This window comes from Xenopus tropicalis, chromosome 2 (assembly GCF_000004195.4).
Source record: "Xenopus tropicalis strain Nigerian chromosome 2, UCB_Xtro_10.0, whole genome shotgun sequence".
NCBI lineage: Eukaryota > Metazoa > Chordata > Amphibia > Anura > Pipidae > Xenopus > Xenopus tropicalis.
This window is the reverse complement of record NC_030678.2, coordinates 114,490,787-114,518,055: the sequence shown is the minus strand read 5'-3', so window position 1 is coordinate 114,518,055 and position 27,269 is coordinate 114,490,787. Positions and strand designations below refer to the sequence as shown.

Here is a 27,269-nt window from a genome sequence, read left to right as displayed (position 1 = left end):
GTTTCGCCAGGCATGGATTCGCCGCGTATCAAAAAATTGTCACAAGAATAGTCGCGCGTCAAAAGAATTGTTGCAGGCGACAAATTTTTTTGCCACGCGACATTTTCACAGTTTTGCAAAATTTTTGCCGAATTTTTTGGCAAAGCAAAATGGGACAGATTCGCTCATCAATAGATAACCTGAGGCTTTAGGATAACACAGCAGTGGGGCCCAATGTGGGGCAGACATCCTGGGACCTTTTTCAAGGTGTGACTGAAACGTTGATATTTGCACATTCAAATTTTTTTTTTAATTTTTTCTAAGTACTGTGAGTGCTGAGTCCTTCATTGTCTGCATTGTTATTTCCTTACACAGCACCCAGGGATTTTACTGACTTTTGGTGAGTGCCCTCAATCTATCATGTATATATATATATATATATATATATATATATATATATATATATAAACACCGCACTACAACTAGTATTTCTGTGTGTCCCAGCCGACACCTTCTCAGCAAGCCAGTTTGGGAGGATATACCTGCGAGGGAATGTGGAACAGCTGCCTCCTAAGGCAAGGCCTTAAGTTCCAGGGCATACACATACTGCTTTCCCAGCAAGCAGGGACTATTATCTGGTGCAATACTAACCTGCACAATTATGTAGCCCTTTGTCAGGAAACCCTTAAAACCTGATTCCCTCTAAAGGCCGCCTTCTCACGAGGCCCTGAGATGGATCCTTAAAAAATATCCTTACTGCCTGAGGTCCAAGGCAGAAGACCAAAAAGACACCTGGAGTGTGGAGGCTTTAAAGTTTTTGATAGGGGAGGGTCTTCTGTCTGGGGTCAAAGGGGAGGAGCTAACCCTTATGTAGCTGACATGGAAATGGACAGGGTAAAAAGGTTTACTTGTGTTATGATACCCATACAACAGGAATTTTTAATGTAGTCAGTGCAGCCCATTTTTTAGGCGTTTCCCTGAATTTTCAAGAGATCCTTTTATTAGAGTTCCACAAATATGAGGATATTAGAAGCCATCTCAGAGTTCCCTGGTGGGCCCTGCACCCCCCAGACCGACCCTGTACACAAGATACCATAAGGGCACAAAATGTTGTACGGTATATTGTGCACAGAACCACATCTCACTCACATTCTCATTAAAGCCATTGCTTTAAGCTTCTGATGGCTGGAAACCACACAAAAATGATGGAAATAAATTACTCATCATAATGAATATTTTTAGACTTCCAATATGATGATTTAATCTTAAAATAAAACATTTTGCTTCAAAATACCAAAGGCTAAATGTCTGATTTCCTAGTACACAGGAAAAAGGGAAAAAAATGAAATGAGCCATTATTATTTTTATATTCTGCTTTGTGTGCCAATAGAGGAAGAATAGAAGTGAAAGCGTTCTCAATCATACATTCATTATCAGGCCTCAGAAAAGAATTTCAATCAACTCAGCGCTTTTTAGAACAAGGCCACAATGTTTTAATATAATCATCTCTCATCATTTAAATGAATTTTATGTAAAAATGCAATTTTTCGCTTCTGTGGCACTTAAAAGAAGCCACTTCAGGATATTCATAAGAGCAGAATGCGGTTGCTGGTCAACTCCTTACCAAGGGGAAATGCTCTACACAGTGTTTAAACTGTCTCCTCTCCCCTGAAAAATGAATACAGTAGCTGCTTTGCATGGTGGCCATTTAAGTCAAGGGGTTTCCCAAAAAAATATTTCTCAGGGTGACTTAGCAACATTGAATTTCTAAACTTCAGCACAGCTGACTGTCAGTTACTGAATCACTGGAAGAGGTAACACAAAATCAGTGGCCCCCAAACTGTGGGGTTCTCCCCCCAAGTAAGCATGGGACAGTAGATGTAGGGGCTCAGATTCAAGGTAAAGTAAGGTGATATTTGGGTTAAATGCATATTTGCCGTCCTGAGTAACCCTGTATCTATAGCAAGATTAATGTTGCAACAATATTTCTATATTGCTGTAAATTTGTAATGAGTTGAGAAGCCTTGAGGACTGAGGGCTAATTAGTTGAGATTTTGAGTGAATGCTTGTCTGCTCTCTTGGGAACCCCTATCAATATTTATATATTTATGAAATCATGAGCTAAGGGGTCCCAATCTGAGGGGCAGTTTAAGTAATATTTGAATTGTGTAGTTGTTATTTATATCCTTCTATAAAGTACTTCTTCTGCCTGCCTTCTTCTAGTTTTGGACTGTCCAAAACTCAGGTTTCAAAGCTCAAGTCATACATGCACGCACAGGGTGTACTAGTGCTCCAAGGAGATGTGCAGTGGGGAGGGGGGTTTGCCTTGAGCGCCCTCAACCTTAGGCCTGGCACTGGGGGTCAGGAGAGATTTAAACATATTGTGGACCTGTGCCAAAAACTATGAAAAATGACTGGTCCAAAAAGGACCAAAAAAGCTGAAATAGAACAAAGGCAGCTTGTGTTCAAGCAGTAATAAAGCATTGTATAACATTTGCCAGTCAAATGGTTACGTCGTGGCTTATGTTGTCTTTTATGCTAAGCTCCTTGCAGCTGACTGGAGGGTATTCCTGGCACTCAAAGTCAGATTTACCACAATATCCAATATGAAGGGACCTAGCAATTTTTAAACATACTGGGTAAGTTTGAATTTATAATTAGATATAATAATAATATATATTAGATAGCATTAACTCTTGGTGCCCAGTTAAGTTAACTTCTATAAAAACACTTGCAAATATCTGAAATCATCAATATCATTTCAATAAGTTAATATATATATATTTATATTTAAATTATATACTGCAAATGCTTGCACAAAAAGAGAAGCTAAAATCCAATGCAAAGCAGCCACATGAGCTGCCACAAATGGTAAACGAATTGGATTTCCAAAGCCAATGACTCTGCACTGCTGAACAAGAATTATGTTTAATGCAAATGCATCTAATACCTATGCATAAGTACTGGTAAGCACCTGAGTGTTTTGATTAAACTGGGACCAGTTATCAACGGCCAAGGGTCTTTACAAGAAACAAATCATCTCTATAATTGGCTCCAAGATATGTAATCAATGCCAGTTGATCAATTCCTGGCAATACAATCCACCTAGGGTTTAGTAGAGGGAAACACAGGATTACTGCTCAGCCCCATGTTACCGTCAAGATCAAAAGCATCCATGTATTTACATAAATAACTTTTTGGCACTCATGTAGTGTAGCTCTCCGCTTGCATCTAATGACCAAGGAAATGGCAGATGAGTTATTAAAGGATATCATCATCTTCCGTTATGTATGTGTAACCAAGGGAAAAATATATGACCACTGGAAAACATGGAATGTAGAAATGAAGACTTATTTTTTACATTCCCCTAGCATTCATTATTTGATTAGCAAATGGTACTCCAAGCAGGCAATTCACAAAAGTGGCATTAAGGCAAATTTAATGTTAAATTAAGTTAAAATATTGGACCAGAAAATCATTGAATGCCAAGTTCATAATAGTGAAAATGCCTAATTTTTTTATTCATGCCACCCTACACAGCATGTTTTAATGTAAAAAAATTGCAATAATGCAATTTCGCAAATTTAACTCCATCTTATTGAATTAGCACATCATGTTGTGTTCGATGCTTACATGTGCAGGAAAACTCAACCACAGGGGAACACAGGGTAAAACGCCTGTGTGTATGAGCATTTTGAGTCAGTAGCTTATTTGTCTGTATATGGGGCTCTTAGGAGCACCTTCTGGACTGACATCTAGATAAAAAAAGATCCAGATATCTGTTAAATTAGGTCGGGCAACTATGATCCGATTGTTGGTCCAAAAATCTAATCAAACAATTTGGCCCAGCATGTGGGTGGCAAAAGTGGGCGGAGATCCTCTTGTTTGTAGACCTAGCCAAGGAGTGAATCTCAAACTGTATGGGCAGCTTAAAGCAATTTTTGTCAAGTCCCCTCTAGAATGTAAAGTTGTTCTGTGCTGTATTTTTTGGCATTTTTAGGAATTATATAAGAAAAAGAGCTTGAGAGTGAGCTGTCCAGAATCCACAAAACTATAGCAAATGTTGCTGCAGGTATTCATTCATAGTAACCAAAAATCAACATTTTGATTTAATTAGGTTTCAACTCCATTATATCCCCCACCAGTTTTTTTTGTTAATTTCCTTATCACCCCATTTACCAGGAGCAGTTAAAAAGTACAGGTATAGGAACCATTATCCAGAATGCTCGGGACCAAGGGTATTCTGGATAAGGGGTCTTTACATATTTTGGATCTCCATACCTAAAGTCTACTATAAAATCAATAAAACATTAATTAAACCCAATAGGATTGTTTTGTGTCCTATAAAAATTATTTATATCTTAGTTGGGATCAATTACAAGGTTCTGTTTTATTACTACAGAAAAAAAGGAAATCAGTTTTAAAATTCTGTATTATTTGAATAAAAAGGAGTCTATGGGAGACGGGCTTTCCGTAATTCGAAGCTTTCTGGATAATGGGTTTCCGAATAAGATATCCCATACCTGTACAGTAAATGTTACATGGATCTATTTAAATGTATGTATACTACTTTACTGTTATTCCTTTAAAGGAGAAAGAAAGGTAAAAACTCAGTAAGCTTTATCAGAAAGGTCTATGTAAATACAGCCATAAGCACTCACAGAAAAGCTGCACTGACTTCTCTGAAAAAAGATTTGTTGTGTCTGTGATTCATGTGCCAGAGACACGCAGCTCTCTTCCCTTTCCTGCCCCCCCCCTCAAGAATGCTAAGAACTCACTCCCCCCCCTTAGGAATGTGGATCTAAGCCAGTCAGCAGGAAGCTGACTCATAGGGGCAGATTTACCAAAACACGAATTCGAATCCCGAATTGGAAAAATTCGGATTGAAAACGAAATTTTCTGAAGATCGCGACTTTTTTGTCGCTGTCGCAACTTTATTGTATTTTGCGCGACTATTTCGTCGCTGACGCGACTTTTCCGTATTGAACGCTCGTAAACGGCGGGAAAACCTTTCCGACTTTGCTTGATTTTGGAAGCCTCCCATAGGAATAAATGGCACTCTGCAGCTCCAACCTGGCCCAAGGAAAGTCACGATACTGAAAGCTTGAATAAATCCGAAACTGTCGTACTCGGCGCAACAATACAATTTTTTTGCGACGGCGACGAAAGAGTCGCGGAAAATGCGTGCAAGATATGAAAAAGCCACGACAGCGATGAAAAAGTCGCAAAAACACTGATCATTGCGAAAAAACGCATTCGGAGCATTCGTGGATTGATAAATCTGCCCCCTAGTCTTGCAAACTGAGCATGTTCACTTGGCCTCCGTCTCGGTGCAGAAGCGAGGCATTATGGGAACTTTCTTTACACAGCTCACAGTTTTTTTTTCCTATGAGGCTTCGGATCATCTGAACAGGTGAAATATAGGGAGACTTAAGGGCACTATTGAGACAACTGAAGGTATGCCTGTAGCTTGAGATTAACTCTTTACTAGCCTTTCCTTCTCCTTTAATAACAATGTTGGGTCTCATTGGGTGCCTGGGACTGCAATAATTTTAGTGTACCATGCTTAGCTCCTATTTAAAGGTGTATGATTTTAAAAGTAAATTTTGATAAGTGTAGTTAATGCTGCAGAGTAAAATGACACCTCCTGGCAGTTTACCTAAAGATGCTTAACAAGGATTCTTATAAACAGTTTGTGGTGAATCCTGCCCTGATCTATGCATAAGTCATGCATTCTTAGGTAAAGGGATGGATAAAGGGACTTTTTTGTCGGTACATAATATTATACTTTAAAAGAAAGAGCACTGAATTCTTTTTGAGAAAAACAAATTGTGTAAATGTACTCTGTGCTGTATCCTGAGCCTCCCCCATATAAAGTCTGTTTTATGCAGTGCAACAACTTCCATGACAATGACAGCCCTCATGCAGCATATTTTATACCAACATTTTTACACTATTTTCAGGTTTACCAAATTAGAAAGATATCTATGGTGTAGAAAGTCAGCACTCAGCAACATTTCTTTGTTCAAATGATAGCTGCACATTACCATTCATTGTATAAAATAAAAAAACCTTTATTAAGGAAAGCATGGCTTTGATTTATGGCATAAACTAACAAAATGTATAAAAATGCAATATAGTTAGTTTTTTTTTATAAAGGATAAACCCTATCTGGTGCAGGCACATAGCAGCATTGTATACATGGTTGTGTCTTTAAAGCAACCAGGTGATTTATGGTAACAGGTGAAAATGTTAGAGAGAACTGGGAGGGGGCAGTTCTTTCAGCATAGAACTAACAAGTCACAACCAAGTTTTGTACAGATGAGTCTATACAATGCACTGTCCCCACCAAATTCCCACATCATTTTGCTGAACTACACATTTTGGTGTAAAAAACAATAAATGCCTCTCCTGAAGTACATTAGAGGAATTTAGCCCTTTGATTTCATAACTAGGGAGTTTATCACTTTCAAAGCAGGAGAGCACTTGGTATCATTAAAAGCAAGGTAAGTCTGACATATCATTACTTAGACTGTATGGTAAATGCAGCTACATGTTTGGAAAATACCAGCATCTAATCTTAGCACAGAGACTCACTGTTTTATTTTGTACATCTAACAAAAGTATTTACTATAGATCAGCAATTGAGAAAATATATGATTTACTATATTAATCTTCTATGTATGTATTCACTTCTGTTAGGCTATGTAGCACCAGATATGTTTAGTAAAGCAGGCTTTGATATTTTTTACATTGATAGAATAATACATTATTTTTAATTGCTTGTAACCATAAGGGCTTTCCCACGGGAGAAACTAGCAGCTGTAGCCTTAAGGGTGTTGCCTTGATTAACATATGACTAATAAAATAGGCTAAATTTTGTAGACTGTGTGGTTTTGCCCATATAAATCAATGCTATCTATTTCATCCTTTTCCAAAAAGTCCGCTACAAGACTTTTGTGTGGTGTAGGTGTAGTATAACTGCAGATGATTCATAAAATCTCATTACTGTTGGGTTATTCAACCCTATAAATTTTACCTTTGGTCTTTTAGGTACAGACATAAAATCTTTAGACTGTAGTGTGAAATGAGTAGGGCCATCATTACTTCCTGTTTATATAGTATTTGTATATTGTGTGAATGTTTGGTGCATACACCCTTCTGTTGTACAGCACTGTAGAATATACTGGTACTGGAGTCATTTTCAATAATAGTTGTAACATTAATGTTTCAAAATATGTGTTATGGTAAATTTTTCTGGTTATTATTCTGTGTATAGCGCTTTAACTTGGTCTTGTGCAGATTCTGCAACTTTAATTACATCAGCCTTTAAAGGGGAAAATCACCCAAACACAACTTAAGCTTTTTGGAAAGTAAACAAAATTTCAAGCAAATTTGTAATATACATCAATTAAAAATATGCAGCCTATATTTGAAAAAAAAAGTAACAAAAGTTGTCTGTTCTCAGCCTGCGTGCATCCTCCAAATCCCTCAATTCCCTGCACATGTGACGTCAATAAGGAAAGGAACGTAAGAGTGCAGTGCATTGTGGGTTATGTAGTTCCTGCATGCTTTCTGTAAGCTGAGGAGAAGTTGTTACAATTTAAAACAACAAGGTTTTAGTCCCCCCTCCCCTAACTGGATTTCAAATGATGCAAGAGAAGAACTGTTTTGCAGCTGAACATATAAAAATGTTATTTATGCATACTTTTTGAAGGGACAGATTACAGTGATGGGTATATTAGGGGTTTCTGGGTTGTGTGGGGCTCTTTACCACATTTTGATTCAGAAGCCCATTAAAAAAAAATCCTCCTAGGACCCCAGCATTGCGCTTCCCACACTTCCTGTTATATTTGGGGAGTGCAGTGCTGATGTTCTAGGTCTGACTTTTTGTATGTTTTCCCTGTGTCTGTTTGGGTTTCCTCCAACACGCCAAAATCATGCAAGTAGGTTTGTTGGTGCCTGGTAAAATTGACCATAGTGTGCGTTTATGTGATATTGACCTGGTGTTCCTGTTTGCAGAGAACTGCTCAGGCGCATGGTTCTTCTCATTGAGCAATGCAGGGCAATCCTCTTTCTGCTTCTTGCTTTTTTTTGTGGGAGTGTATGTGCATTAGGGCTCTGGTACACGGGGAGATTAGTCGCCCGCGGCAAAACTCCCTGCTCGCGGGCCACTAATCTCCCCGTGTACCAGAGCCCTTAGAGTAAAAAGCCGACTTTTACAAAAACGTTTTTTCACGCTGCTGCCCATGAGATTACCTATGTAAAATTAAAGAAAGAATATAGGAAAAAAAGGTACTTGCTGGGAAGAACCCCGGGCCAATGCAGGTTTCTGTAACACGAGCACCAGCCTGGGATGTTGGGTAGGTGGGGTTACCATCCCCGGGGGGTACATAACATTTGGCACACGCCAGTGATTTTAACTTTGCTTCCGCCCTTATATTTCTATTAATAACAAGTAATGTAACCAGCTGTAACCTTTTATATGAAAAAGTATGCTTTATGGACATTTTAATATATATTTTATTAAAATATTACTGTATTTTGCATCCCTTAAACTGCAGTAACAATGAAGAATCAGTGAGTTATTACGGATCACTGTATTTCTTTATTTGCTACTCACTAATCCCTCAATAGTATTAAATCTGTCACTGCATGCAACAAAAGGATACTGTTTAGCAGAGATTTATTAATCTTTATTGTATTAAAATATTTCTCTTTTATACCATTTGATTAATTAAAGCCTCATTGCGCATGTTTAGTAGTAGAATAACAATCTGCAAATTACCTTGTGATTTTTATGGTTAGAGACAAGGAAATGTATTTTAAATCAATTATGATAATACCATCTGTGCAAAATTATTCAGCATTTACATTTTTTTTGTACAAGACGAATTTGACTGCAATTTATATTTCTTCATGAGGGGAAAGAACCTTGGGCTTCATTTACAGACTACTTAGCTCTGTTTGTTTTCTTGGTGTGATTCAATGTCGTGTTTCCTTTCTGGGTGGGAGCAGGATGGCAAGTTACACAAGGGGTATTGCAGGCTACCTTGCTTTTTGCCACTGAGAGGTGCTCCACTGGGGTTTCCTTAGAATATCAACAATTGTTGGCAAGTAGAATTGTCAGAATTCCCCATTCAGTTATTAGTTGAAAAAGCTACATACCTTGCACTGATGCTATTATGCACCCATCCTGGGTTTAGCTTTTTATTGGTTTTATTGGAATATTGGAATATATATATACTAGCAGGTATAAATCATAGGGGCTACACAGGTAATACACACAAGCTGATGCTATCATAGGGGCAACTTGATAAATATTAAAATTGTTAAATATTAAATAATGCCAAGCTTCTCATGCACAAACATTCTTTATGTAAAAGCTTGAATGTACCTATTTACAACACTGTGAATGGCAGAATAGCATAGGCATTTACACCATGTTCTTACTTCCTCCTATACTGAAGAAGTCTACATAAATAAATGTAATAAAAGTTAAATAAAAAGTTTAGAAATGTGTTGAAATGTTTCTAGTAGAGTCATTTTAGAGATTAAAAAAGGTTTACATATTCTTTATTAAGCAAAGTCATGCGAATAATGGTGCCCATACACCGATGTCGCCAAGCGAGCGGATCTTCTGGAGAATCCAGGCTAATTCAATTGTTTGGCCCTGGGGCCAAACGATCGAATTATAACAACGGGCATAGGAAAAGTCGGTCCGGGGACCGCATCAATGAGCCGATGCAGTGCCCGATCCGACTCGATTTTTTAACCTGCTCGATCGAGATCTGGCCGATTTCAGGCCAGATATCGGTCGGGCAGGCCCGTCGGTAGTCCCCATACACGGGCCAATTAGCTGCCGAATTGGTCTAAGGGACCGATATCGGCAGCTAGAATCGGCCCATGTATGGGGACCTTAAGACCCAGGCAAAACAATTTTCCCAGCCATGTTTTTAGCACCATGTTTTCAGAAGTTGCGTCCACTTTCCTACTTACATAGTATTTCTTTGCATTTTTAGCTAAGAAGACAACTTCCAAACCATAAAATGTATCTTGAAAACAAGAATGATCCGTTACGAAAATGTGAAGTGGAAAGGACACAGTCATCAAACTGTACTGGTGTGAATGGATGTCTAGGGACAGATGCTGTAGCCGGTGAATTCAACGAGCTGATAATTCTGGATGGCTTTCACAGAGCGGCTGATGTAGAGGCTGAAAGGAGGAAATCTCTGCAAAATGGAACAACTGGACCAGAGTGCTGTGTTCCACTTGGGAAAGACTTTAGCGCAAACAATATGCAGAGAAGGTATGGATTCCGTTTAATTATTTGCTTATAATAAAGTCTATGGCAGATGGCTCTTCCATAATTTGTAACTTTCTGGATATCGGGTTTCCAGATAAGGGATCCCATACCTGTTGTGTACTTGTAAAGTCTTTGTTTATAGAGTAATTAACTTTTTATGGGTTCTAGGGAAATGCCTAATCCCCTAAATGCAGCACTTAAGAGCTATGGCATGCAGTACAAGGAAATTGGTCACCTATGCTAGAAAAGATTTACCACAGGCGACTAATCTGCGTTTTGCGTAGCAGCCCAAAACTGCCTCATGAGGCAACTTCTGGCTATTATGCGCTGCATATATTTTTCCCCTGAAAAGCTGCAGAAAAGTTGGTGTTGTTATTGATCTTTATACCATGACAACATGGTAATTCTGAATTAACATATTTTTCCCTTAAAATGGTACATTTTCTCAGTTTAAACTTTTGTTCCGTGATTTATGTTCTATTCTGAATAAAATATTAGAAGTTGGCACCTCCACATCATTGCATTCAGTTTTTATTCACAATTTGTTTAGTGTCCCAACTTTTTTGGAATCCGGGTTGTACATTATGCAGTGAGGGGCAGTAGTAGTGGCACCCAAAATATATTGAGTACAGTAAGCAAAAGAGGGCAGTAGCACTACAAATACATTACAGTGAGAATGAGTGGGAACTTCAGCCCCAAATACATTAAATTCAATGAGAGGTAACGATTTCTGACGCCCCATACCCCCTTACCCTTCAAAAAAGCAGGTTGAAAAGGTGAAAAAAAAAATCAAGAATTGTTCGCATTGCTAAATGTGCCCCATCTAGTGGTAGACATGAGAATAACACTCAAGGAGAAACCAGTTTTGCTATTAAGTGGCTTGGGTTCTACTGAAAGTATATTGAGCAGGAGAAACAAGAACTTATTTGAAACCAGTTCTATTGTGTAGCACTGACTCCTTCTGAAAGCCCAGAATCAGGCACAATGCACTGAGACTGCTGTCTACACAACCAATATTAAAGCAAAAAAATAAATTTGTTTGTTCAAGAATAAAATGTTAAATGGTAGAGTGAATTATTTGCTATTTATACAGTATAATTTAGAAATAAAAAGTACACCATAAAAATCATGACAGAATCCTTTTAATGAATTGTGTAACTGCAATGCATGATGTTAATGCATAAGAACAACACAGAGTTGTTGCCATTTATTTTGCAGTATTCAGTCTTTTTGGTGAATGTCATTTTACACAGCTTTATAATTATCCCATCAAATATCTAATATTTAGCTGACCTGTAAAGTTTTACAATGGAGTTCTTGCTAGAGGCAGTGCTTTAAATAAAGATGCATTTTAGCCCTAGGCACCCTTACTTAAGGAAATCCTTACCAGCAGAGAAGGTAGAATTATCCAAGTTCTTTTTAAATGAACATCAGCAGCCTCCAAGTCTTGAACTGCTGCCAGTCTATAAAATCCTATATATTATACATGTATTTGAATCACTGCAATAATATTACATATACAGTCTATCACTAAATTTATGTCTGTCCATACATCCAACATTTTTATATAACTAAGCACTGTAACCCTATAAGGTCCCTTATTACACAAAAGAACAACCTGATTTCATTTTATTCAGTCCCAAATTATATTTTAGAAAATGAGAGCTATTCATCTGGCATAATATACAGTATTCTGTACAATTATGTTGTCAGTTACATCTACATGGATACAATGCCTAAACTTATAATTGCTGATGCTGATATTTTCTCCCTGTATGCACTGAAAACTTATACAACAACATCAAAAGAGCTTGAATGCTGTATGAAAGGATAGAGGTCAGACGCAATCAGGGAATATCTTTTCTTCGAAGAAGAAGTGGAGATTAAATGCATTTTTCTACTGAGGTGAAGCATGAATTATTCATTTTTAGATCAGTTGGAGCCAGTGCCAAGAATGAGAGCAGTCGTCTAAGCCTTTGAGAGTAATTTGTAGATCAGTTATTATATGCTGAAGGATCATTGTCACTACTGCAAGTAATGCTTCTTTATAAGGCGGTAGAGGTAGCACCTGTATTCATGTTTTGAAATGTATTCTGCCCCGATGCCAAGGAAAAGGAGCCAAGGAATCTGCTGTGCAAGAGCTTTAAAATTCAACCTCTACATTGTTTCAGTGGGCGGCTGTAGGTTATACCTAATTTAAAGAAAACGCAAGCTCAGATCTTTACTTTCATTCATTATGTGCTCAGGAGACAAGGCTGCATGTGTGTCAGACTGTATTAGTCTTTCATACCTATGCCACTAATGAAGAGCTATGCTTTAGGTGGCTGTAAATTGATTAAACACCAATATCGGTTTAAAGAGCTATTCAAATGAACTCTAGCCCAATAATTAATTTACTATTTAGATATTGGGATCAGCAACCCCAGCAACCGGATTGCATTTTAAATTTCAAGTTTCAAGGATCCAGAATAAAAAGCCAAATAAGTAAAAAGCCCAGAAACATGGAGTATACATACAGACTCTGGGGCTGATGGAGGATAAAGCGTTTTATGTAAACAAAATGTACCCAGACACCATACAGCTTTCTTATGTATGTCCCTCAGACTATGGGGGATTATCAACAAGCTCTTTACCAATACCTGAAAAAATTTATAGCCTATGGAATGAAACCTGCAACCAAACAGTTCCAGTCCAGATTGGCCCAGTCAATACACGGACCAGCACTATGAAATTAAAAAACAAAACAAAAACTATAAACTTCTTTATTCCAGCATCTAACTATGATTGCAACTTTTCGGTCCTGTATTGGGACCTTAGTCAAAGATAACACATCTGTGTCTAAATATGTGCAAGTTTAAGCAATATTAATTAATGATACGGTACACTATGGATTTCATAACATAAAGGAACAGTAATACCAAAAAATTAAAGTGTATCAAAATAATTAATATATAATGTACTGTTGCCCTGCACTTGCAAAAGTTGTGTATTTGCTTCAGAACCCCTACTATAGTTTATATAAATAAGCTGCTATGTAGCCATGAGGGCAGCCATTTACATTGAAAAAAGGAGAAAAGGAACAGGTTACATAGCAGATAACAGATAAATTGCTCAGATTCCAATTGTATTATACAGAGCTTATCTGTTATCTGCTATGTTATCTGCTATGTGCTTTTCCTCCCTTTTTCCAGTTTGAATGGCTGCCCCCATGGCTACACAGCAGCTTATTTATATAAACTATAATAGTCTTTCTGAAACAAACTTTTACCAGTGCAGGGCAACAGTACATTATAGTTTAATTACTTACTACATTTTTATTTTTAGTGTTACAGTTTCTGGTTGCTAATTCTTTAATAGGCCACGTAATATGATTTAAACTATCTGTTGGTTAAGTATTCATTCTGCGGGTATAGTAACCAACAGATAGTTTAAATCATATTACGTGGCCTATTAAAGAATAAGCAACCGGGACTAAATATTGCCCTTTCACATTTTTTCTCCCTTGAGCCTCCATTTTGTTGGTGGGCTATGTGCGCTCTCAGAGATCACCTGACCAAAAATACAGGAGCCCTAACTGTAACATGAAGAAGTGTGGCAGCAAAAGACAGAACTCTGTCCATTAATTCCCCGCCCCAGTGTTAATACTATAATTAACCAACTAAAAAACAACTGCAAAACATTAAAAACATCAAATAATAAATATGTATGTTTAGAAAGTGTCCAAGTGATAAGTGTTTTGCAAGTATTTTACCTAAAAAAACACTCACAAACTCATGTGACCAAATGACTTGTAAAGCTTTGCGCACTTATTTTACCACTGACTAAATTCTGACTAAAACCCTTTTTTTCAAGAGCTTTGAAGTTCAAACAGCCAGAATATCACTTCTGTGCTTATATAATAGGCAAGTGGCACCATTTGATACATCTTCACACAGTCCAAGAGCACAGAAGATTAGTGTGAACATTATTCTCTTAAACAAGGAAATATAATGTTTACCTGATCAGACCGTTCTACCCACACCATGCTAAGTGAAATACAACTGCCAGCTTTAACTCAAATATAAACAAGTATATCATTTTAGTTTTATACAGAGAGCTTGCAAAATGTAACAATATGACATGGGCAGTTCAAAATTATGTGTTTTATCTGTAGTATTTTACAAGCAGTCAACTGCTCATGGTTATTTAGTTTTCTTTAGTTTGTTAGGCAAAAAATTGCCAACAACCATGTTCTTCTTTTAGTTTCCTCTGCCAACAGATGTTAATTTTATAGCGTGTTTTCTGTCAGTCTGTAAGATTCCATATGCCTGATGAAGTATAGTGGCATGCCATCATAGTGGAAAAGAACATTATATTTTATTTATAATGTTCTTTTTTAAAAGAAAAACAGAATTTGATTTTGTTTTGTTAGGCATTAAAAGCTACATGCAGAAAGGTTCATAATTAATTTAGGCTTGCTTTCCTGAAACATTACGGTTCTTTTAACGTTGTGTGTAAGTGTACATCACAAAGTGCAATTTCAAGCGCAAATGTCATGTTTTTTCCCATAATGAATTGTTACCCCTGTAGGGAGCGTGTAGAGTAAAATCTGTATATACCTTTATTAGCAATCCAGGATGCATGAAATATAGCAAATGTTGCTTAAATGATACGTCTACACAACTGTACATTTTATTGCAAACAGGTTAGCTGCATTTGCCTTGGGTTGAATTTTAATTGTTTTTGGGAAAACAATAGTGATACAAAGCAGCTGGGCTTATCAAACATCAAAGCAGGTAACACCTCTGTTCTTATCCTGGAAGGAATGGTTTTCCCAGGCAATTTGTGAATAAAAGTCTAGATATCTGTGCTTACCGTATATACTCGAGTATAAGCCGATCCGAATATAAGCCGAGGTACCTAATTTTACCTAAGAAAACTGGAAAAATTTATTGACTCGAGTATAAGCCTAGGGTGGGAAATGCAGCCGCTACTGCTAAGTTTCAATAATCAAATAAATAATAAAAGGACACTCAGTGACCCTCTGTGAACTCTTCATAAATATATCATGCTGGCAGCTGCAGATTAGGGAAAGGTGGATGAAGGACCCTTTCACCCTCCTGCCTTGAAGAGTTACAGCACAGGGAAAGAAAACAGGTACAGGGAAAGAAAAACTGCTGTGTGCGCACAATTCTAGTACCCAAAGAATTAGCTAATCTCCTTGTAAATGTAGCGTCGTCTTTATAAAATGCTCACAATTACATGTATTTACAAAAGAGTACAACAGTGATTGAAAGACTCCTGGTTCCAGACAGTGAACATACTTTCACTTTTACACAAATTAATTTTTTTGGGCTTAGATGCCCTTTAAACTGCACTGAACATTAAAGGTCCAATTTTACCTACAGCGAAAATGGAACCATAGTACTAAGATATTACTTACACTTTAGGGGGCATTCACAATGTTACCAACTTTATATCACCCCCCCCGTGGACTGACGACCAGACGTGCGCACCCCCCCAGACTGAAGAATGGATGTGTGTGTGGACGTGCCCCCCCGTGGACTGACGAGCAGACGTGCACACCCCCCCCTGGACTGACGAATGGATGTGTGTGCACGCTAGGGCCAAACGACTGAATTAGCACAATATAACCCACCCGTAGTTGGGCTTATCAGGAAAAGATCCACTCGCTTGGCGAGGTCACCAAGCAAGCAGATCTTACCGTGTATGGCCAGCTTAACACTTCCAACAACCCCCCCCCCCAGAATTGTAGTGTTGCTGCGATCACAAGGGGGCATTGTGCCTGATTCAACTGGGGCTAGTGAATCAATATTAACACAGTCATGCTCATGCTTTGCTGTAAATTGGACATAAATGTGCAAAAAGTCCTGTTCACATCATTACTGGCGTGAGATTGATGTATGTGCCCAATTCTTTAAATACAAGTGTGCTGTGTCTATTGACACATGGTGTTCAGGGAACCCTGGAGCTACTGCCTGGTCCAGAGGTAGCAATGGCTCCAGGGTTCGACTGCTTCAATAGGCGCAGCAGCAGCACTCAATTTAAACAGAAAGCAGGAAGGACTGAGTGGTGCTGAGCACAACAACAAGTGCAAAGAGCGCATTTTGATGCAATCACTGGGGTTTTACACACAACTGACTGCCTGAATGCAAACTGTGTGTAAGTGGAAATGTGACTGCCCCCTATAGTAAGGCAGTAGCTGCCTTAATAGTCCAATATCAGAAAAGGAACATCAAGCACTCCGGACTGTGAGAATCTGCTAAAGACCAGTCTTTATTTCTTCATTTAAAAACAAAAATGCCTGACGGGTTTCGTGTGTTCATGCACTTAATCATAGGCCTATGATTAAGTGCATGAACGTACGAAACGCGTCAGGCATTTCTGTTTTTAAATGAAGAAATAAGACCAGTTTTTAGCAGATTCTCACAGTCCGGAGTGCTTGATGTTCCTTTTCTGATATTGGTGATTTTCCCTTCAGCTGCGGGTTCGGGCCCTTGAGCACCTGGACCACTATTGGACTTCGGTGAGCATGCTGATTTCTTTGAATTGAAAGCCGTTTATGTGATTAATCTTTGAATCCTAAGTGATAGACTCGGGGTTTGGACACCCGAGTCTCAACTAATCATTTGGTATATAGTTTATTTAATGTGATGACAATTGGCATGAGCGGCGGATTAATTATTCGTTTATTTACTTAATTTGACGTTTACATATTTACTTTTCACTTAATTTACCCCTTGCATTTTTTTCCTACAATGAAGAATAGTTTGAAATAAAGAATAAGCTCGGTTAGTTACAAATAATGTGTAGGTGGTGTAGTACTTTGCCTTGGAATAGCAATATTTTGCTACCAGAATCAGCCTCAAAAACTGCAATGTGCTATATGTTGTCATGTAAGCACTGGCAGATGCTATCTATTTGTTTGGGCAAATAGTAGATAGTAGAAAGCTGCCCAACAGAATCTGAAAGCCTTCAGGCTTCACTGGAAGTACTAGTTTCTAGAAACAATGAAGATGACACAGTTGTCATAATATTCAGCTTTCCAAATGTCAGCTGAGGTTCCAAGTCCCTTTGTAACTGAGCTGTCATAGGGACAGCAGAAGCCACGCGTTGCAGGTAAACTGGGCCCAAATATTGATGTTTGGTCAAGGAAATAATCTATTTGTCTTTTAGTTTGCTGACTGTAGTCATGGCAACTGTTCACATTACATCATCAATTGGTAACCGATAACAAAGGTAGAAAGATATACTGTCATCACACAATAAACCTCTTATTATAATATTTTTGTCACACAAAATGTTTTATGAAGTTTATATATTTAATACATCTATTTACTTTGCCTTAGTTAAGCCTACTTATTTCTTCACTCTGATCATTAAATCAGCCACTGGACAAAAGATAATTGATTCTGCTTTGCCTTGTGGCTCTGATCAAGAATTCCTGCCAAAAAGCAAGAACTATATTTACAAAATATCCATTTTTTCTCAGTCAAGCAGCATGTGTTTTTTATTGTGATGACTGTATACTTTTAAGACCATACTTTTTCTTTTTAAGACTCCGTTGCACCACATGATAGTACAGACAGTTTCAGAAGATCATGTTTTTAGAGAACAGTTGTTTTCGATCTCTTTTTCACTAAGGCCTATCAAACAACCTATAGCTGCAGCTGCTGTCATTTAGTGGAGGCATGGTGTACTTCATATTTTTCATATTTACTTTACATGGTATACTTCATATTTTTCTGATTTGCATTTTGATGACCAGAAGCGACAATATAGATTTTTATAAATGTTTTCTTGCACATTGTTTTTCATACTTTCTAATTCATCAGCACTACTAGAGCTTTTACAGTTGCTGTGTGGTGCATTCCTATAACTTTGCTTCTGTTTTGGGGACAACTACTCTTCAAAGCTTCCTTTACCTGATTAAAACCTAGTTCTTCTGTATCTCCTTCAAACATTCTTTTTAAACCTTTCAAATATATTTGAAATCACAATTATTATCACAGGGAGCTCTTTCCAGTGGTGTCCTGCATTTTCTTGAGGACTGTAAGAATGATACTTTTCCTCTCTCTTTGGGAAGCACTGTATATCATTTCATCGCTTTAAAAACATATAATTATTGCCTAACTGCTGCTTTTATGTGAGTACTTGCACTAGAGTTCTTGACTGGGACATAAAGATGAATGAAGCAGTTCAGTAAGTTAATTTATCCTTCAAATACGGCTTTGTTGTTGATTGAACAATTTGTAAATATGCTGGCGTTTAGCAAAATGTTTCTTGCAGTGCTACCAATGGTGCCAAAATCCCAAACACAGAGATTTTAATTTCTTTCTGGCCTAAGCTGTTTACCATCATAAACTACAGCAGGGATTTAAAACATTTTAACATTCTTTTTTCATCGTCACCACCTAGGCCTCACCAATTTAAATATATTCTTACCAATATACCATTATGGTTAGAGGTGTCTGCAAATATTAATTATGCGCAAATTTCTTTTAACATCTTTTCAACAGAAACAAATGTGTAACCAGAACAACTGGAATGTAATCTTTTATTTTAGACTTTATGTTCTATTCTAAAAATTGTAAATCAGGTTTGAGAGACTCTATGCTACAGGGTAACAGAGGTTTGGAGGCCATACTTGGCTATGTCTACCTCTTTAATGTCCCCCTCAACACACACAACATCCAGCATTTTGGAGTGTATCTAAGGGTCTTATGAAAAGGGGAGGGCTATTTAAAAAAAAAAAAAAAAAAAAAAGCATCAAAGCACTTTTATTTATTAAAATGTTGATTTCTTTAGATATCCGTTCAGTTTGTCAAAGCTGTTCAGCCCAACAAAAGACTGCGGTTATACAGAGAAGACTCCCCTTCTGAATTTTTCTTCTGAAAACAAACAGTAAGTCTCCATTTTTATTTACTTAGGGTAAAGACAAATCATTCATTGAGCTGCATGTGCATGTAATGCATAAATATGTTAACGTAAGGGGCTTGGCTCTATGTGGAACTCTGTCACTTTCACCTAAGAAATATTTCCAAAATACTATCATTTATCACCCAAGATGCTGCCAAAATTCTTATTCGCTCTCTTGCCTGGACTACTGTTACTGTAACTGTAACCTATTAATTGCCCTTCCCCTCCAAAGACTGTCCCCACTCCAGTCCATAATGAATACTGCTGCCAGGCTCATACACCTCTCCAACCACTCCTCCTCTGCCGTGCCACTCTGCCAAGCCCTGCACTGGCTTCCCCTACCATCCAGGATAAAATTCAAACTAATGAATCTCACATATAAAGCAGTTCATAACTTGCATGCAAGACTTTGCAAGGGCTGCCCCCCTTCTCTGGAATTCGCTCCCACAATCTGTCAGAATTTCTCCCAATCTCTCTGCCTTCAAGCGATCTCTAAAAACACATTTATTTAGAGAAGCTTACCCTAATCTAGTTTAACATAACCTCAGTGTGCTGTGAAAAGCAATACCCTCTGGTCTTGCCCATTCCCACACCTTGTGTCTCAACCCCTTCTCCTTGTAGATTGTAAGCTCTTTTGGGCAGGGCTCTCTTTTCCTCTTGTATCGGTTATTGATTGCTTTATATGTTCCTCTGTATGTCCAATGTATGAAACCCACTTATTGTACAGCGCTGCGGAATATGTTAACGCTTTTTAAATAAATGTTAATAATAATAATAATAAAGCAAACCATTTTTCAAAAGGGGAAGACAGCGGTTTCTGCTGTGACCTTAAAACATAATAACTTAAGCATTTTTGACTGATGCACCTTTAGTTTGTTTTCACTCTTTCACCACCTTTAAAATGTGGCCTACCTCCTATGTTTTAGAACAGGTTAGATTGCAGAAAGCTATTGGAAATGGCACTGGAGTAATAATATTAACTACATGAGTATATTACTTTGTGTGTACTTTAAGTGGGAATCCAGCACTACAGACATATTCTTTGCCAATAAAGGCAAGTGTTTTGATCTATAGTTAGTATAAGGACTAGGGCTTAAGTCTTTATATGACTGCTGTGCTAAGCATTTTATTTATTTTTGCAGTTAATTATATTTCCACTTCCAAAGTTCAAAAGTTATACAGAATGGTGTAATGCCCATTTCTCTGCATCCTTGCCTGGAACTACAATGGCTAAATACTGTATATAACCATGAAATACCATTAGGAGAATGAATGCCTTTTTAAGTTTTATATTAGGTTGGCTAAGCTTAATAACTACATTTACATTTCTAATTACATACACACAAAGCTAAAGTACAAATAATCACTATGCTATGCTGTGAATAACAAATCACCGATTTTCTCAAGTAAGTCCTGTGAGTGCGGTATCTTTTTCTTGGTACATATCTTGATTTGTTAATACTGCACCCGGGCATACAGTGACCTTTTAACGTGAGTGCCGGCTTCTAAAAAGACTTTATATATATATATATATATATATATATATATATAATAGTCCATAGGGTGCACACCATTTGCAGCAACAAAACCTGGGTGTTTTCAGCACTGGAACAAGGACAGCACTCCTAGGATTTAAAGAACTGTGAGCAAAATATAAATGCAAAAATAGAAAGGTTTATATATAAAAATATATATATATGTTATATCTTTTAACAGCAGTGAAATGATGTGATTTCCATTTAAGACCAGCACACCATGTTTAATTATGAATGAAGCTAGCTGTTTCAGATCAATGGTAAACTGAAACAGTCCAGTGAGTTTATGAGAACACATTTCCAGGAATTTACCATCTGTTTTTTTTAATGAACACGGATAAGAATTTCTAATAAATTGAACATAATTGTTTTCTTTTAGAAATGTGTTGTAGGAACTGATGGAATTGTTGTATTGATGCACTGAATTTCTTATGTTTGGTACTTAGCATTACAAACAGCTGCACAGAAGTATTGTTGAAGCACTACACATTTTTCTAGCGAGAGACAACAATTCCCACTGATGTTCTAAAGAGGACAATTTCTTCTATGTTATGTACTGGCTTCTAACACTATTTTTTGCAGTCCAGTGAAGCTATTATATAATCTCCAGCAGGAGGTAGTGTGGTACAGCAAGGGAAAGAGGTAATGTTTAATTGCCTTAAACAGAACATAAAATGTACAGCAACATCAGCTTTTTCCTCTTTCAAATAATCCTTATTTCTTTACCTAGTAAGTGGGTACTTGTCTTTCTGAGCCATGAGGGGAATGGACCAGATGGCTGATGGTTCAAATCATCTCCTGCAGGCACATCCAGTTCTTCTTTGGCTCACAAAGATACTGTCAAAAAAAAAAATTAAGCATTTATTAATGACACTGATTAAGTATAAGGACATTGTGTCCCATAGATAGAGGATGCACATGGGCATGTTTCCCGCTGTGGTTGCATCACCCCTTTTAACAACACACGGTAACAATTTGTGAACTGAAGAGACCAATTGCTGTAGTTTTACAAATTAATTTTCAACTGCTTAAAAGTTCAGGGTCTTTGTTGTATGTTTCCTTTCATAATGCACCAAATGTTTTCAATGGGTGACAGGCCTGAACTGCAGGCAGGTGAGTTTACCGCCCAGTCTTACTACAGAACCATGCTGTTGTAATATGTGCAGAATGCGGTTTAGCATTGGTTGCTGAAATAAGAGCAGCCTTCCCTGAAAAGGATGTTGCCTGGATGGAAGCATATGTTGCTCCAAAACCTGTATATATCATTCAGCATTAATGGTGCCTTCCCAGATGAGCAAGCTACCCATGCCATGTGCACAAGTGCCCCCTATATAATCACAAATGCTGATCTTTGGACTGCTTTCTGATAACAAGCCAAATGGTCATTCTCCTCTTTAGCCTGGAAGACCCCGGGGTCCATGATTTCCAAAAAAAGAGCTATGGGACAGTTTTTTACCTCTCCTTAGTCCAATGTAAATGAGCTTGGGCTCAGAGAAAGTGGCTGTGTTTATTTTAATAGTAGAGTTTAACCTTGCTTTTGTGTAAGCATCAGTGAACTGTGTTCATAGACAAAATGGGTTTTGGAAGTATTCCTGAGCCCATGCAGTGATTTCCATTACAAAATTGTCTGCTTTTAATGCAGTGCCACCTAATCATGACCATCCAGTATTGGCTTTATGCCTTGTCCCTTGCATACAAAGATTACTCTAGATTCTCTGAATCTTTTAATGACATGATGTACTGCAGATGATGAAATCCCCAAATTATGTACACTTTTATATCAAGGAACACTTTTCTTCAATTGTTGCAATAAATGCCAGTGTTTCACAGAGTGGAAACTATGGGAGACCCAGTCTCTCTGGGATCCGGTCTTATTAACATTACACAACTTTTCCACTTTTCTGTTGCTCCTCTTCTAAATGTTTTAAAATCTTTTGGTGGCATTAAATTCAAAATGAACATATCATTTTCAGAAAACCAGCTTTCTCAGTTTCATCAGTTGATATATTGTCTTTGTACTATTCACAATTGAATATGGGTTTAAATTATTTGCAAAATGATTTGCGGCCCAACTTTTTTGTTAATGCATGGTACAGCTAGGGTATAGTGATGTGAACTGTAGGTCTCATGATCAGTCATAAATACACACACACATAAATACAGTCATAAAAAATCATTTAAACATCATTTAAACCTAACAGGATTGTTTTGCCTCCAATAAGGATTAATTATACCTCCAGTTGGGATCAAGTACAAGGTACTGTTTTATAAATACAGAGAAAAAGGAAATCATTTTTAAAAATTAGAATTGTTTGCTTATAATGGAGTCTATGGGAGATGACCTTTCCGTAATTTGGAACTTTCTGGATAACGGGTTTCTGGATAAGGGATCCTATACCTCTATATTCTATATGGTAAAATGAATTTTTGCTATGTTCTTCTGCAAGGACAAGCAGAAGGAATTAGGATAGTTTTGGTAGAATTATGTTTAAAGTTTAGAAACAATTATGTTAAAAGGAGATTTAATGATAAAATGTTTTGGCTAAATAGTGCTTAGAGCTAGGCAATGCTTATCACGTTTGTAAAATATATCTTGTAATGTAATATTTTGCATTGAAAGGGTGCACTCAAATTGCAAGGCAAAATATATACATACATAAATATACAAACAAAGCTAGTAACACCTTGCTAACTAAAGATCTGCAACAGTAAAACCCAGATGCTTCTTGTCTGTACCTCCAGACCTAGCATCTTAAAATGAGCAACTTTAAAAGAATAAAGTACAGATAAATGATCCATTATCTGGAAACAGGGAAGCTATTTCCCATAGACTCCAGTATAAGTAAATGATTCTTTTAAAAAAAAAATATATATATATTTTCTTTCTCTCTATAATAATAAAACAGTACCTTATACTTGAACCAAAGATATAAATAACCCTTACTTGAGGCAAAACATGTATTTAACTAATGTTTAAATAATTTTTTAGTAGATTTAAAGTATTGAGATCCAAATTACAGAAAGTCACTTATCCAGAAACCCCAGGTCCTAAACATTCTAGAAAAAAGGTCCAATACCTGTATATACCAGACTATAGAATGCCTTTTCTTTAAAGCTGTGATGGCATAATATATCAAGCTGTAAAATATATATCTATATGTCTCACTGCACTCATTACAGCAACGTCACTGAACCCTTCAGTTTTTTCCTCTCTTTTATCCCTAATATCTGCTTTGAATTAATATGGATTAAAAAAAAGAAGCTTTATGGAGAGACTATTGTAATTATTGGGCAAAGGTTATCTGCAATAGTCAAGTATGTATTTAAAAGGCTCTACCATATCATTATCAGCTTGTATTAGATGAGATTATAAACCAAAGTCCTTAAGTATGCAGTGCATTGACGAGCTATATGACGAGGGTGTAACAGGAACACTGTTTATTATTTTCAGGGGCCAGGGCTGTGCATTAAAGAAGTGATTTTTTTTAAGCAATAAATGTAACCAATACTGAAATCAAATTACCTCTTTTCTTACCCAAACTAAGAACAATGGTATTTAGATTCATGGAATGTTTGCAAGTATGCATATCTATCTATCATAATGAGATGCCTTTATAATGTAAGACTTTTAGGTCTCATTTGTAAGGTAATGTGAGGAATGCTTTGTGCCAAATGCATGGATTGCTGTGCGGATAAAGAAGTGTATCAAAAAACATAAGTGTCATGAAAATGGTTTCCAAGGAAACCCACAGTGTGCTCTGCTTGAGAAAGGAGAGAGAGACATTATGAGAAGGCATATATTTAAACTTCTATATAATTGCAGCAAACCAGACCCTTTAGTTACATCTGTCATAAAAGCCACAACTTCACATACAAAGGACCCAACTCTTTTTAATGTTCAAACAGCCAATTTCATTCTGCCATTGTTTCCATATAATCAATCTTTTACAGCCGTTTTTGTCAGGATACACACAGAACTGAGTTTATTCAGAAAAGCAGTCTGATTGCACTAACTGAAATGCCACAAAGTAATATTAAGTACATGGCATGTAAATGGATACAAAAAAGTGCTTCTTAATGAAAGAGGATATTAGAACAGTCTGATGCAGATGAGATTGTGGCATGCATTGAAAGCAATGAACGCATGCTACTATGTCATTTCTATTTGTTACAAATGTTTATGTATTGAGAGAATGTTAACATTTTAGTGAAATGCAAAGGTGAAATTCACCCGATGAAAATTCTTACATCTATTAGAATCATTTTTAGACCATATTTGTCTTGTCTGTATTTTTTTAAAAAGTCCTTTGCCAAAATAGTTCTCCTTTGTAAAATAGCATAATTTTCCACTTTATAGGTACAAAGCAATATCTGTACATTTGTACACCACATCTGTACACCACATTTAGTGTGGTGTTGAGCTCAGTTCAACAAGTTTGCCCAGGTGCAGTAACCCAGATCAACAGGTGGCATTTACTGGTCACTTGTTTAAAAGTGAACATCATATTGGTTGCTCTGGGTTACCATTCCTGGCCAAACTTTTTTTTTTTTTTTTTACACATAAAGGGGTTATACAATAAAAGGCACTAAATTTGCCCAGGAACATTAACCCAGAGCAACCAACCAGCCAGCAGGTAAAATTTACTGGTTACCTCTTGAAAGCAAACATCTTATTGGTTGCTATTGGTTACTGCCCTACTGGGCAAACTCAATACCTTTTTATTACATATGGGTGATAGAGAATAAAGTAAAAACACAAGTTGGTAGTAGAAATTTCTTTTCCTTTTTGAGCCTAATGTTGAGCAATTTAGACAACAGATAGGCTTGAGGAGCAAAGTCACTCATGTCTTTCTAGTTGGTACCTGTTACATTATTATCTCTATTTTGGTTTAAGTGGAACTGTTTGCATTACATGCAAGAGATAATGCAAATACATATTTTTCCATCTTATAGCAAAAAGTCTGTTACTTATTAAATATAAACTTTGTTTCATTTTATTTGTGATCCACACTTTATATGTTATTCTTATTGTTTTGCCTGTAAGGCATAACTGCATGTAAATACAATATAAAATCAGATGATCACTTTAAACATTATGGCAAGTCAGCAATTTTAATGAAAAACCGTATACTGCCTTTTCCTTATTAGGGAATATTTTTGTAGGTAGTGTCACTATTGCATTATGCCTTTAATTTTATGCTTTTATAGAACTTACCCAGTTGTATGAAAAGCTTACATGTCTGCTAACCTTTAAACATTTAGGGCCAGAACAGACGAGGAGATTAGTCGCTGCACGACAAACCTCCCTTGTCGCTGGCCACTAATCTCCCAGAAATGCCATCCCACTGGCTAGAATGTAAATCGCCGGTGGGATGGCATACGTGATGCTGCGCTGCGTATGCCATCCCACCGGCGATTTACATTCTAGTCAGCATTTTGGGGAGATTAGTTACATTCTAGCCTGTAGGATGGCATATCAGAGAGATTATTCACCCGCGACAAGGGAGATTTGTAGTGCGGCGACTAATCTCCCCGTCTGTCACAGCCCTTATTAAACATTAAGAAATGTGGGTATTTGATACAGTACTTGAAGGACTAGTGATTTATTTTCATGACCCTTTCTAAAAACCTTCTTAGTAAGCAAGTGTTAAAGGTGTCCTCAGAATATTACATGTACATTAGAAATGTGCATAATGCTTTTATAGAAAGGTAGTTGTAGTACATCATGCCTAAAACGTGTTATGTTCAAATGGCAGCCATTAAGCAACAACTTCCCTGGATATTCCTACTCTAAACTGTCAACAACATTAATGGGGATCTAAACCTCAAAAATGAATTGATATACACTGTATATTCTATAAGCATTTTCAGGGTGAATTAAACTTAGATTAAAGTCTAAAGACTGCTCTCTACTTTGTCTAATATTGTCTTTATGCCACTAGAGGGAGCTTTGTGTTTTCATTGGTAATTGAGTTTTAGCACCTCTGCAAAATGATAAAAATCATTACAATTCTATAGAATTGGAGAGAAAACAGAGAAAACATCAAAAGCATTTCTGTTTTGTAAAATGTATTTTTTTTATCTACAAGAAATATTTTTACAGCATATTAAAAATAATCCTCAATATTTGCTCATAGAGAAAAAAATACATTTTTTATTTTTCAGTTTTTAGAGATGAATGCAAGTTCCTAGATGACTAATTTACCCTTAAGATTGAAAAAAAATTCAGACCACTGTGTATTTTTCCGTATAAATGGAATCTTATTGTTACAACATACTGGGCAATGCTGAAAAGGCCTGACCTTCGTGCAAGCCATAAAAGATCTTCCAGGAAATATTTTCTGTTAGGAGGTTAATATACTGTGGTCTCTACACTTAAAAGGCAGCAATAACCAGTGTTATGGGCATTTTAAATAATTTTTACTTTATATAGCGTTAGTAGAATTAATCAAATATCTGATATAGACAGTTGTGCCCAGTTGTGTACTAACCCCAGAAATCAAACCTTTTTTTAACATCTATTATAACAT

At 36.9% G+C, this 27,269-nt stretch overlaps 1 protein-coding gene across 3 annotated transcripts in view; it reads left to right on the top strand.

Moving 5' to 3' along the window:
- Positions 1-27,269, top strand: part of oca2 (oculocutaneous albinism II) — a 129,521-nt gene that overhangs the window by 16,427 nt on the left and 85,825 nt on the right. For 2 of the 3 annotated variants that reach the window (XM_031897023.1, XM_012957695.3), the window contains exons 2-3: positions 10,002-10,288; positions 19,094-19,189. In XM_031897023.1, coding sequence (XP_031752883.1) covers positions 10,029-10,288; positions 19,094-19,189 — 356 coding nt within the window. In that variant the 5' untranslated portion in view covers positions 10,002-10,028. Of the gene's footprint in view, positions 1-6,266; positions 6,486-10,001; positions 10,289-19,093; positions 19,190-27,269 lie in introns of those variants that run through there. The other variant, XM_012957696.3, reaches the window with a different exon arrangement.